Source organism: Musa acuminata, chromosome BXJ2-3 (assembly GCF_036884655.1).
Source record: "Musa acuminata AAA Group cultivar baxijiao chromosome BXJ2-3, Cavendish_Baxijiao_AAA, whole genome shotgun sequence".
Lineage (NCBI taxonomy): Eukaryota > Viridiplantae > Streptophyta > Magnoliopsida > Zingiberales > Musaceae > Musa > Musa acuminata.
In genome coordinates this window covers 19,041,533-19,056,325 of record NC_088340.1, presented here as the reverse complement: position 1 = coordinate 19,056,325, position 14,793 = coordinate 19,041,533, and the positions used below count along the sequence as shown (strand labels likewise).

At 35.5% G+C, this 14,793-nt stretch overlaps 1 protein-coding gene across 1 annotated transcript; it reads right to left on the bottom strand.

Moving 5' to 3' along the window:
• Nucleotides 1-602: 602 nt before the first annotated feature.
• LOC103978180 (65-kDa microtubule-associated protein 1) lies at nt 603-8,741 on the bottom strand. The gene is made up of 10 exons (XM_009393885.3): nt 8,589-8,741; nt 7,327-7,415; nt 7,042-7,245; nt 5,477-5,734; nt 5,181-5,396; nt 3,345-3,500; nt 2,913-3,224; nt 2,188-2,275; nt 1,265-1,413; nt 603-1,163 (listed from the first exon to the last, which is right to left on the bottom strand). The coding sequence occupies exons 2-10, from the start codon at nt 7,396-7,398 to the stop codon at nt 849-851; spliced, it is 1,770 nt and encodes a 589-aa protein (XP_009392160.2). The 5' UTR covers nt 7,399-7,415; nt 8,589-8,741; the 3' UTR covers nt 603-848.
• Nucleotides 8,742-14,793: the final 6,052 nt, after the last annotated feature.

The following is a 14,793-nucleotide window of genomic DNA, read 5'->3' as shown; positions in this document are numbered from 1 at the left end:
TACTTAAGGTAACGTTGTCCCTTGATGAAGGGGAACTCACCGTTACCGTTGCTCACGATATGCCCTTTGCTCATTTAACTGTGCACATCCGACCCAAACCCATTGCTACCAAACCTGTTCCGAGGCGATCTGACTCGACCCAAGATGGCCCGATGGAACAAAATCAATAATGATCAATGGGTTGAAACAGTAAGGTTCAAGTAAAAAAAACAAATACCCCCAAGTAAAAAAAAAAAATCATGAGGGGTGTCACCACGTAAAAACTAAATACTATGGTTTTTTTTTGTTTGTTTGTTTAGGTAAAATGCCTAATGGATAAACCTAAATTTAAGATTATGAGAAAAAAACTAAAAGATTTTTGTTTTTCACTTATTTTGAAATATGTCAAAAAACACAAAAAACGCCACATGCACTGTGGACGCTTTGATGTTTAATGTGTTTTACAAAGATCAGCGGCAAAATTACCAGGATTGTGAAGTTAAATAGCGAAGTTGTTACTTCATGATTTCACCTGCAAGGAGCAACTCATGAAAGCATCACTGAGGCTAAAAGATACAGCAACATAATGGTCAACATGATGCTTATGAGCAAAAGACTTAATGGGCAGGAGAAGCAAGCCTAGCCATGCTTTGATCAACAAATAGCTAATGCACATCTTACAATGACAAATATTTTATGTTCTGAAAGCAAACATTCCAATTTATGAAGCACTGGTCTTCTCAAGCGGTTCCTCTCGTCAACCTTCCTATGGTGTTCTACTATAATTACTCAATTACTTATCACAACCTAACATAAGACTGCATCAGTAACAAAGAAGAAAATCTGCAAAATGCATTCACGACACCATCTCACGGTGACGCAGGAACTTGGTCAGTGCCTGACACATGGGAGCCTGCATCCTCTTTCACGATGGCAACATAGTTCACTGGACCTGCTGGCCTGTTACCGTCCCTCTTACCATCCCTGCTCACAGACCTCACACCATTTGTGCTGCCCTGGTGGGCATTAAGTGATAACCGTCGACTTGGAGTACCATTTGATGGACCTCCATTTGCACGAGGACCCACCACTTTCTTTGTGCCGAGTGGTCGAGCTGGACTAGGCCTTGAACTGAACATAGATTCTTGCTCAGTGGCAAGTTGCTCATGCATGCGCTTCTGATCCTGGAATTTACAAACAGAAAGAATTTAGACACCCATGGACTTGTCGGTGATCATATACTAGGTTCACACTGCCATGACAATCAAAACAAGTCAAAGAGTACCTTCTGCCTTCGTTTTTCCTCTTCTCTTTCCTGCCTTAGCATAGTATATTCATCTAGCATAGCAAGAAGCGGAACACCATCATACATGAATGACATCCCATGATCCTCTTCCCATGTTTGAATTTTAGCAACCAGTGTCTCAACAAGAGCTACAACATCAAACATTATTAGTTATGGAATGAATTTGAAATGCTTTACCAGCTGAACACAAACATAGCTGTAGATCAATTCCTAATAATAAAAAAATGTCACTCAACTATCAGATCTAATCTGCCAAAAGGCCCATGAATTCGAATTCATGTTTCTGTTACTTTTAACTACCAGGATTTTTTTAGCTAAATTAACAGTTTTGTTATGATTTTCAAGTTAACAGTAGTAAAAGGCACCAGAATGATCCTGTAAGAGAAGTGATACAGATACCCTTAAATGATGAGAAATTATGAAGGCAATTATTTTAAATTTTTTTCTAGCTTCCTCCATATAAACGGATTCAGTTGGAAGGCAGGAAAAAGTAAAAGAACTTCAATTTTTTTGTACTAAATCTTGGAAAAAATCAGTTCTAGCCGATATAGCTTGGTCTCAAAAAATTAGTAATTGCAATGTTCTGTTTTCCATTGGCTTTACTCCAATAATTGCAGAAGTTGTTAACTTGCTATCACTTACCAATCCCCTGATGCAAGCTCTGAAAATGCCCATGTTACATCAGATAGACTATTTAGCAAAATTAGTGCAAACTTAACAGGAAAAGGGACCTAAGATATCATATTTTAAATGGAAAAGCAACTGTTTCCATATTTCCTTACCAGGTGGATAAAAAATACTTCTTGCCAGATGGCATAACATGCAAATATTTCCTTGCAGACAGTAGACCATAGAAAAGAGAGAAGAAATAGATACATCTCACCAAGCTTGTGCAAAGATACCTGGAATCTTGTTAACCAGTATACGAGCTTTTTCTGCACGCTTGAGGTTCAAATGTGCACCTCTACTCGAGTTATATCTATTGTCATCCTGAAAAAGGAGTCATACATAACAAAGTTCAAATTTGGTTAGATTTCATATACTATTGACCTTAGAGAATTACTTGGGCAGTGACAAGGAGCAGCAAAATCTAATCTCTGTCCTAACAGTACCTATGAGTTCAATTATCTACAATAAGACTGCATGGACAACAGGTCACAGACTACTCTCTAGAAAATAGCATCTTTAAAATAGCCTAAATACTGACACCATGTAAAATTTCAAGTTGACTGTATCTGCATAATTTACAGAAGAAACTTTTTGTAAATGAAGCTTTGAGGTAGTTATGGCATACTGGAAGAAACTATTTATGCTAGAACATATACCTGCAGACAACAATAAGTTGACAGGAAAATTATTAGCATAAATTAATGCCAGAATCCTAGTATACATGTGTGTCAATCTAGAAACAGGGAGTAGAGAAAGAATGCCTCATCGATGAATTAGGTCCAAGTACATCCCACCAATGGAGGATTTTGATAAAATGGCAGCGACAAAGTTGAAGAAACATTACATATTAGTGTTGGCCCAAAGGATCAAGGGTCCAACAAGCTGAATAATAATGCACGAAAGTGTTACAAGTGCAAGAATAAGTAAATCAAGATTAGAAAGATATTCAGTTAGTTACCCGATTGTAGTCTTCAAGCCAGCTTTCTTCTTCACATGCTGACATCCATTTTTCAACCTTTTCCAATATTTCTTTCCTGCTCATGGCTTCCTCCTTAGCTTTCAGTATCTGATTATCCATTTCTGCTAGTAATTGTGAAGATTCAACATTTCCAGAGTCAACTAAAGCCAATATTTTATCTCTGGCTGCAGCAGAATTTATGTCTACATGAGCACGAGCGTAAATGTCCTCAAGTTCAGTTTGTTTCCTGAAAGCTATTTCTTTCATCTTGCTTGCCTTTAGCTGATCTAACCTTTCAACTTCCACTTCAGCCTTCATAAAAGCAGAGAAAAAAACAAATGTAACAGCACACAAGAAAGATAAGCTTTAGCATCTCCTCAATCCCGAAGATGGAAAAAAACTTATTTCAAGACTTCACCATTCTTATCTAACCTGCTCAATTAGATCAAGGGCAAGAGCTCCAGGAACAGTAACTTCATCCACTGTGGCAGACAAATTACAAGTTACATGACTAAACAGTTCTTGCTCCTCCATTTGTGTATCCATCAGATTCCAAAGATCAATAAGCTGAGCAGCTAATTCTTGAAGCTGAAAACACATCAAGACAAAAAGCCAAAATTGATAAACGAAAGGAGATAAAATCAATTAATTTTTTTGGATGATAATATGAATGCCAGAAAAAAAAAGGGAATGTCACATGAATGGGAAATATTATTAACTAGGATCAAGTTTATTGCATCCTCATTTTTGTTAGACAATAACATATATATCTGTTCTGTTAGCCATATGCAAGTTTGAGCATATACCAGTCGTTAGATCCTCTCGACACATCACCTTCTGTGACAAGAGTGCAATTTAGATGAGAAGACAACCAAGGTTTACGTGAGGATCAGATAGAAATCTAAAAGAGAATAAAGTGAACAGTTTACAAGCATAGAGACAATAAGATGAAGCTGAAATTATTGGTGATATGGTCTTTAAGAAAACAAGATTTAAAGATTCAAATCCATAGACTTATTTTAGACTCTATTATAGACTTGCTTTCTTTCCCAGAAAAAAATGATGTTTTGGCTTTCTTGAGTTCTTCAAATGTAAAGAAGTTAATTAATTGTCTATAATTTGCAGAGTAGATAGTGCCATTGAAGTTGCAATTGCCATTGCATCCTCATCTAGACCTTCCACATTACTATGGGAACAAAAACAAATTGTCCAAACTTCACAACTTGCTTACAACCCAATGACAACCATCTCAAGCAAGTTCTAAATTCCTAGCCAAATAAGTAGTGATATTTCTCTGAAAAGAGCTCCATAAGAGTAAAAAGACTATACATTTGATGCTAAATTGTTGAAAACTAGGAATTTTATTGTTCTAGTAGCAGTTGTAAGGATGTACAGATCCATGTTACGTAAATCAATTGTCCAGAAGGCACACCCATAGAAAAGAAGGCCATCATAGCATTTTTTGTGTAAAATGCAGTGTTCTTTGATGAAACAATGTGAACTATCAAAAGAAAGATGTGGTGGAAACTTCCATGCTCTATAGCATTCAATTATATGTTCAGCATGGAACCAAAATCTGAATAAATCTGATGCAGCCAATAAAAGAAAGGCAATTATTAACAAAAAAAATGTTCCTTAAGTAAACTATAACAAAGTAAACCCATGTCTAGCTGAAGAATACAGGTCACTAAGTACGATGACTTGAACAACAAAAAAGATGCTGATAATCTATGATCCATGAGATAAGAACTGCGACTAAAAGGTTTTCTCTTAAGATATCCTCTGCATGGATTAACATGTGAATTCATGGAAATAGTCCAAAATGATCCACATTCATGTGAACAATTATGAAATAAACATATTTAACACGTAAAAGAATGTACACAATCATGATAATCATAAGAGTTGCTAATTTGGAATAATTATGAGAACAACCTGCAATTTTAACATGAGTAACAATCTTCAAGGCAGAACAAAAGCCAGTTGTTATCTCTACAATAATTCAGAATCAACAAAAGACAACTCATTTAAGGCCCATAATATGAGAAAAAAATATAGAATTTCAGACAGCAGTGCAGTGTATGCCTGGTAGTGCTTCAGCCTCTGCTTTGCCCAACATGAAAGTTCAAAATGAACGCTCATGTAAACACCAAAAGCCAAGAACAAAATCAAATAAAACATACAGATAATTTTTTATCTATTAGAATGAAGCTAAAGAGTACTACTATCTGAAGAGGCAACAACATGATGTTGAGAAATATAACTTACCTTTTGCAGCCTCATTTTTTTATCTTCTTTAAGTAATAAGACCATTCTACAAAGATTTGATATAGTATCATTGCTGATGCTCTTTGATTGTACATCTACAGAGTCATTTAAGCTAGGATGAACTTCCGTTACAGTACTGAAAAAATCTAACCCCAGAACTGCACAGAGATCATGTACTGTGCTAACGAGGTCAAGGACCTTGTGCAGCCTATCACTCTGCAAAGATAGTGATGCAAATGTTACCACAAAAATTATGCTTTAAAGATTAACTAGACAGCAACACTATGATGAGGAACCTTTTCTTTCTGAAGTTCTTTAAGTTGTGACTGGTACTCATCCAGCTTCTTCAATGATAAATCCTCCACATCAACCATTAGTGTCCTCATTTGCTCGCCAATATTTAAAGTTCCAGCAATTTCTCCACTGATTTTCTCAATCTGTAATTGGACATCAGCAAATTCTCTCATCCTATCCTCCTTCTGCTTGCACAGTTGCTCTAGAAGTGGTCCTATAACTGCTAGTTGCTCCTTGATCGTGCCAGAGGATTTATCAGGCTGATGAACACCAAATATGAATTGTTAGCGCAAGAAATCCTTATTTGTGATTATAGAAGTGGTAAGCACATAAAGATAGTCCAAAGATCTAAATGCTTAAATCCTGCACTTGTTGAAAAAAAAGTAATTTGGTCTGATAGATACCTATGTACCACAAATTTGGTGCAACTATATAAGTCTTCGAAAAAATGATGACTAAGAAAGGCAACTATTGAATTTTCTTCTACTTAGAGGCACCAAAAGGATCTGATACAAATTTCAGAAAGAAGAGCTCTAGATCACAATCGTACCTATGTGTTCACAGGTCTGCCCCAACCTTAAATGGTAAGGAACTACTTGAGACTCGAAATAGATGTGATTTTGTTAATGTTTTCAGTTAAAAAATAGAATAAGGAGGATAAGTCGAGATGGAGAAAGTGCGAACCAAATAGACAGCAACACCTTATTCTGTTCTCAGAACGTATGTAGAACAGCCTTTCGGAAACCAGTATTTTCCGCATAAACAAAGTTATCTGACAACCAATTTGATAAAAACAAGGACTCTTTAAGAACAAATAGAAATAACCATCTGGCTGAAACTCCTTGTTTTAGTAAGACTAATTTTAGGTTTCAAGCAAAAAACAAATAGAAAGCTCCTCACATATATTGCTATCACAAGACAATTTTCATATTTAACCCTATCGGGTACTTAATAAAATTTCAGGAATGGAGAAAAAGAAGACATACTCTAATATGATTCAACCTCTAGATTTGACACAAATGCGCTTGACCTTGATTCATCATGTAATTTTCATTCCTGGATGGTGAGATGATGGTTGTATTTGATGGAGAAAAGGTACTAGTAATGCACTCATATATAATCTCTTTTGTTTTTTTCCCACAAAGTTGAAGGCAAACTTCAAATTCATGCATGAAGGATACAGGATAATCTTTTTTTTTTCCTCTCTCCCACCATATACAACCAATCTAACACGTTGTCACTGCTCAAGGTGATATCCCACTAAGCATAGACTTTTCTTACTAGACATGGATCCTACCAAGTTCCAACAAACTGTATTGTATATGTATATAGCCTCTCATTGTCATGTTTTATCATATTTTCTCCTTGCATATACCCACATACAGAATGCAAGACGTAACTTTGTGTTGTTCGTAATCAGTTGCATAATTAGTGTAAATCAAGAAACAAAGCTAAATTGGTCTTCGAAGAGCCCTCTGCACACATGATGCAAGCAGTAAAATGGAGGACTTTCTAGTTTTAGGTAATCCCTTGTCAGCTGAAATCTGTGTAGCACGATGAAACTCACAATGCCAACAAAAGACTTCTGTCCAAGTGCAGAAAGAAGTCTGGCAAGCTCAGCTTTCGAATCAGCCAAGGACTGGAGAAGAAGAGCCCTTGTCTTTGAAGCCTGCTCAACTTTTCTTTTGTAAACATCCAAGCACTCCTGTTCTAGTTGAAGCAGCATTTTGTCACGTTCTTCATCGCTCTCACCAACCTCATCCCATATCAGCTGAAATATAAGGGCAGTCATTTAGTCAGCTTCACAATTGAACCATGCAAGTAAGATGTCCATATAGTAATTATAATTTACCTGCAACTGCTGCAGCAAAGATCCGCATGTGGTTACACCTAATAATGGATTTTGGCTATCTGTCACCGCCATTTACAGCTTGACAATGCCTGCATAGGAAAATAATCCAGATGCATGCTATGTCAGTCGCATTAGGCCAAAAAGGAGCCACGAAGTAGGTGGACCGACTCTCTATACCTATCAGGATGATAGTTCACACTTTCAGGCTGGTAAAACATGCACTATGTGGCGCTGCTTGTCTGACAGTAAATGTCAGATGATACAATCAACTTACATTGTAGATTGCTGCAGCCAAGAAGAAAATAAAGATCCAGTATTGGAAGAGGAAGGATAAAGAAAATGCAGCGATGGCTGAAAATGAAACCTTGAAAACAATTGGCCATAAAGACCAAGATTCAATTATTTTTCTTAAAACGCAAATTGCAAACAGAACTATGGCACGATAGGACTGTAAGTTTCCTTGCGCATCCCAGATCCAACAAAACCTAACCAGTCTCTGAAGATAAAGGTTCTCGACAGTGAAGTGCTCCAGCCTATTTGTTCAGAACCATCTCTAAATCAAGCTCAAAAGACACCAGCCTGACTTCAGAACCATCCCTACGTCAACCTAAAAGTAAACCACACTGAAGAGAACAAAAATAGAATTTTCACCACCAAAGAATGCAATATCTCCATCTTGCCCGACCACATCAAACAGACTATGGCGTACCAACTTTCAATCTTCATCTAGAGATAGCGACCCGTGTGAAAGGACAAGTTTTCAAGTCAAAATCTGAAAAATCACGACATTTTCTTACCGAGAAAGGACTCAGTAAAAGTTAGGCATCAAATCAGATGCCAGACCGCAGATCCACAAACGAAGCATCAAACCAAAAACCCTAATCCCCTACTATACCAAAACCAGCAATGCTCAACTAGATAGTGTTAGTAAAGAAACGAGAGCGGATCGATTCCAAGAAACAGGCCTTGCACCTAATCTAACTCCAATCGGCGGAATCAAGACCACGAATGACCATCTTCGAGGAACGCATCGAAGAAATCCTCATTCCGACAAAACCAACCGCCCTCCGACCCACCAACTTGGCCGCACTTGCCAAGATGTCGGTAAAGACCAAGCTAAGAAGCATCAAGAGTCCGAACTCCGGCGAATGCGACTGGTAGGAGCAGGAAAAAGTCCCGTGTTGAACGGCATGCCTCACTAGATCACGAGAAAGCGAGGGGGAGGAGGAAGGAGAGGAAGCGAGAAGAAGGGAAGCGCTTACCCTAGAGTTCCGATCGGAGAGCGAGGGTTGAGGGGTAGTGGATAAGGGATCTCGCTCGTGCCTCTCTACTCGTCTTCTACTGCTGCGGTTGCTTCCGAGGTTGCGTCTACACATCTTCACCGGCTTCGGACAACGTGACGGTGGTCAAAAATCGTGTTTTCACATATATATCCTCGTTAAAGATTGGTAATAACGTATTTGGGTAACACCCACAATGTTCTTGACAGTTTAGTTATTATGACGAAATCAAACATTAGATGATTGATTGAAACGGTGGATAAACTAATGCGAATCATATATTCAATATTTTGAAAAACAAAAATAAAAATATATATTAAAGTGAGCGATTTTCCTTAAAGAAATTTTATCAAAAAGCACCATCTATTTTTATTTTTCTCAAATAGTACATGAAATCCAATTACCCCTATCTTAACCTCAAGGTATCATTATTGTTTTATTTGTTTACTCCCCTGGTTTAAACCAGCCCTTCGTATCCTTTTCTTTAGTGCTAAAGCACATAGCCTCTCATCGTATGTCCCATTGTTATCGTCGATCTCCTCTCTCACCCCTAACAATTTTTTTCCTACTTTCATATTACATGTATGACTGAAATAGAACATTATATTTTTATTTTCTTATGTTGTCAACAATAATAAAGTGGGCAAGTAAATCAATTTAAACTATTTCACTTGGTATGCAAAACACCATGATTTTCGTGTTTCATATCTATATATTTGTTATAAACACTAAAGAAGATAAATACTCACAAGTCATTATTCATATATGTGTTAGCATGGACTCGTACATGCGCACATCCTTGCCCATCACATTGATGGATTAACAATAGTCTTACCTATAAAAGAGGATATATAATTAATGATAATTTAATAAGCATAAGCCTCTATTATTTTACTTGAGTATTACATTGTGTCATGTATAACGTATGCATAAAATTTTTCATAGTAATATCATCTTCTTATGACCTTTTTAGCCATTTATTATCGTGTAGCATGATATATGCATAATAAAGAGGTAAAACTTTACTTTAAATCATAATAGGTGTGCCCAAGTGAGTTGTATTATGTCATGAACTCTCATAGGCCCTATTATGTCATCTATGTGCACTCTTATACCACACATATCTACAAACACATCAAATATTTTATAACAATTGTATCTACATATGGCTCATTTGGCAATGTACAACCTCGTGGTGACATAATAGAAGAATAATAAGGATATATAACATGTATGTATCTTCCCACACTACATTCAAATATATTTGTACATTTCCACAACACATGTCATAATATATAATACATATTATTCATTTTCATTACAATTCATGTGTCCTTCATATTCAATTCATGCATTAATATTATACTTATAGTTATCTCATAGCCATCATCTTATTCAAAACATACTTTCAAAAACACATTTAAATACACATAATGTATATAATGATGATAATCAATTCATGACGGAGTCTTAACCAAGCTCTTCTTATCTATATGTCATCTTAATGGTATGATAAACTTAAATTTAAAAGAATAACATTTCAGAGTTAGTCTTGAATTCAAGTTGAAATAATTTGATCATAAATTCTAATGATTTTCAATAGTAATCATTATAAAAAATATATGTATAATTTTAGTTAAAAAAACATCGAAGGACATCATCATACATTAAAAATATAAATTAAAAATATTATAATTATTTCTATTCAACATCAAAAGAAAAAAAATAAGTATAGTTACTATTTTATGAAAAGGTAAATACTACTTCTCCCCTTTTGTCATCAACAAAAAGGAGAAATATACAATCAACTCAGGTGGTGATAATCCAAAATGCCTAAATAAAATAAGAAGGTGTGCATCAAAAGTATCAAGATACTAATGAATATATTGCTTCTTAATCAAAATTTGATCCTAATGAAGCTCAAGATGATCCAATCAAGCTGCTATAGAATTAGAAGATGAAAATAGTGCTAGATCTATTGGTGGTCTCGTCTCAAAGAGACTAGTAGGAGGAGAATGACTACTCCTATGTATAGATATATTTGGGACAAGCTCTGGTGGAAGAGGGTCAGTTCTCTAAGGTAATCTAGTCCATATTCCCTTAATTGCAATGCACCTTAATCTTCTTAATAGGTTTCTATTAATGATATTAAATCTATCTTGTTTTATCATTTCTTTGTCTAGTAGGATGGCTATGTCATGTATATGTAAAAGTTTAGTAATCATATCTTCACATGGAAACCTAATTACGCACATGTATAAGTATATCTAGGACATGCTCTGATGGAGGAAGGTGAGTCCTATTAGGTAATCTAGTTCATATTATATTAATTATAATATACCTCAATCTTCTTAATAGGTTTCTATTAATGATATTAAATTTATTTGATTTTATGATTTCTTCGTCTGGTGGGTTGACTATGTCATATGTATGTAAAAGTCTAGTAATTAGACCTTCATATAGAAGTATTATATCTTTTTCAAATATATCAATTATATTTCAACGTAAAAGATAAACAAAGTAATAATCATGACCTATCATAATCCAATACATGATGCCTATTTTTAGAGTATTAACTTCATTAAGATGATATTGTTTAGGAAGCAAAATATTAATTAGAATATGATGAAGTAATTTTATGTTAAATGGTAAAAGATGCTCGTAGCTCTTATGAATAATAGATAGGTTGAGGTTTCCAAAAATAATAGCAATGGCCTTGTGATAGGTTACCCTAATGGACTCGGTGTCCCATTGTTCTTGGAAAAAACACCCTTGCCTCTTTCTAGTAATGCCTAAGATATCATAAATTACGTCATCTATGATGGGTATGTGACACCCTAGAATGTAAGTAGATAACCTATTATTTTCATCTATATGTAAATTATTATAAAACATTCTAATGAGCCTAGAATAGATATGTTTACTAATTTAAAGAACGGGAAGGACATTTAAGTTAATGAACCAATGGATAGTTTCCAATTCTCCTAAATCTTCTAAGTCCACATATTTTCTTTTGAAACAATCCTAGATTTAAACTTTAAAAATTTTAGAGCATGTTCATATGAATTAAATAGGGTGGTATCATAGGCTTCATCTATTCTCTTCTTTCCTTTATCCCTCGAGAATCTTTTATGTGCCATGAAGATTATAACTGTTGAATCTTGGATTTTGATGATAAAATCAATTGATGGGTTAATTGATCTAATCCATATTATTGAGTTAAGTATGCAGGATTAACTACGATAGCTTGAAGACATAAAGTAAGTTTACCGGAATCAAGTTCGATGGGTGTTCAAGAGCCCACCGAAAGTCCAAAGAATCGTCGGAAGTGCTACAGGAACCAACCGAGAAAGAATCATGGACTTGCCGAAGTTTTTGGAAGTCCGCCGGAATGATCGTCGGAGGTTCGCGGAGATCACCAAGAAGGTTCGGATACTTACCAAAGACTCGTTGAACTTGCTACAAGACCAGGAGCCTACTAGGAGTCCGTCGGAAGAAATCCGAGGGTGTATTGGAAGTCCACTGGAAGTTCGTCAGAAAGCTAGCTGGAAGGAAACTCGGTTAATCCTATAACCCAATTAGGGGCCAATTGGGCTTGAGTTTGGACTAGTTTAGGCCAAGTTTGGAGCCCAAATTTGAATTCTCTTAGGGCCTATAAATACCCCTCAATTCTCAGCAGAGATTACATACCTTTTTGAGAAGTTAGAAAGTGAGAAAAAGCTCTAGCAAAGTCTTATTTTCAATAGCTTAAGTGTTTACCTCCCTCTTTCTCTTTGAAAAAAATATGTAAGAGTGTGAACCACTTATAAGAAGGTTGTAAGAGGGGTATTTGGTCCTTCCCCTTCAAAGTGATTTGCTAGTAGAAGTCGGGAGCCTCATCGAAGAAGGCTTTGAAAGTGGATGTAGGTCATTTGACCAAACCACTATACATCGTAGTGTTCCTTGAATGTGAGTGTTTAACTTTTTAAACATTTCTCTACTTAGCTGCAAACCATTCAGTTTTCATCTCCCTACTCTTGACTATCTTTACTCGAGCTATTTTAGCTAAGTCATCATTCGTCGAATTGAAATCTCTACACATTTACGAAATCGATTTTAAACTTATGAGTTTTAATCCGCTGCACTAATCCCCCCCCCCCCTCTTAGTGTCTCTCCGATCCTAATAATTGGTATCAGAGCAAGGCTCACTCTTATATTTTGTTTAATATCCAAGAGAGATAGCTTACTCCGACATACAAAAGGGTCACTCTATTACACGTCTACCTATGTTTAATGGGTCGAATTATACATATTAGAAGACTCGAATGAGGATCTTCCTTATTTCCATGGATTTTAAGCTTTGGAATATTCTTGAAAATGGATTTAAAAAATCTTCTCTTCTGATGAGCGAATGAGATGAATCGGAGAAGAAGGTTTTTGCTTTAAACGCAAAGGCTATGAATGTATTATTTTGTGCATTTAATCACGTTTCAATTTATGATTCGGCTTTTGATATTTGGAGAACTCTTGAGGTCACTCATGAAGGCATTAGCTGAGTAAAAGAGTCCAAAATCAATATTCTTGTGCATTCTTATGAACTTTTATGGATGAAACCAAGTGAATCCATCGGAGACATATACACCCGTTTCACGAATGTCATCAATGGACTCAAAACTCTTGATAAAGGTTTTTCTAACTTTGAACTAGTAACAAAAATTTTAAGATCCCTTCCAAAGAGTTGGGATCTAAAAGTTATGGCCATTCAAGAGGCCAAGGATTTTAAAATATTTCCTCTCGAAGAACTTGTTGGGTCTCTAATGACCTACGAAATAATGCGTCATGCTTATAAAGAGCTCGAGAACCTCCTTCCAAAGAACAAGAAGGATATGACACTTAGAACACAAGAAGACCACTTAAAAGGAATATCAAGTGATGAGGATAGTGACAATGACATTGCACTTTTAACTCAAAAATTTTAAAAATTTATAAGAAAGAATAAATTTAAAAATGACACCAAAAACAAACTTGAACATAAAAATGACCAAGTAATATGCTACGAATGCAAGAAGCCGGGGCACTTCAAAAATGAATACCCCTAAGCCAAGAAGAAGAAACCGAAGAAGAAGAAAGCTTTAAAAGCGACTTGGGACAACTCAAGTGATTCCGAGAATGAAAAAGCTAGCAACAAAGAGGAGGCAAACTTTACGCTAATGGCTTTAGGAGGAGAGGTATGTGATTTAATTAATGAAGATTTATCTTTCGACGAACTTTCTATCACTTTTCACGAATTATTTGATGAGTGTAAAACTATTAGTAAGAAGTTCAATCTATTAAAGAAAGAACATACCTAACTACAAAATAAGTTTGATAGTCTTCAAACTCCTCCATGCTCTAAGTGTGAACACTTAGAAGTAATAAAAAATGAGAATTTGTTACTTAAGGAGACTTTAAACAAGTTTAAGGTCGGTAGCAAAGGCTTGGACAGGATCCTTGCAAACAAGGGTCACGTTGCAAATAAAAGTGGAATTAGTTTTGTGAGAGGATCTTACCAAAATCCTACCACCTTCATTAAAGGACCCACATTACATGTTTCACCTCATTTGAAATGTAACTTTTGTTGTAAATCCGGATACGTTATTTACAAATGTCCATTTAAGAAAATTAGTCCACATAAGTTGATATGGATTTCTAAAGGAACTATAAATAATTCAATGATGAATGACAAAATTAGTAGATCAATTTTTGAGGCATCCAAAATCAAATGGGTACCTAAAAACTATCCTCTTTTGTAGACAAACTTACAAGCTAGGAGCAAGAGATGGTATCTTGATAGTGGATATCCATCTCATTTCTCTATGCTCACTAGCAAAGAAGAAGGGTATGTCATATACGGAGACAACAACAAAGGTAAAATCATTAGCAAGGGAACCATAGGTAACAAATCAAGTTTTTCAATTGATGATGTGTTGCTAGTTGATGGATTAAAACATAATCTCTTAAGCATTAGTCAATTATGCGATAAAGGTTACATCGTTAGATTTGAATCTAATATATGCATTATTGAAAAACTAAACAATAACATATCAATGATTGCCTTAAAACAAAATAATATCTACACTATCAACCTTGATGAACTTAGTAATGAAATGTACTTTTTCGCTTTTGTAACACCCCTCATTTCCGAATGTTCGTATAAATTTCTGGTGAT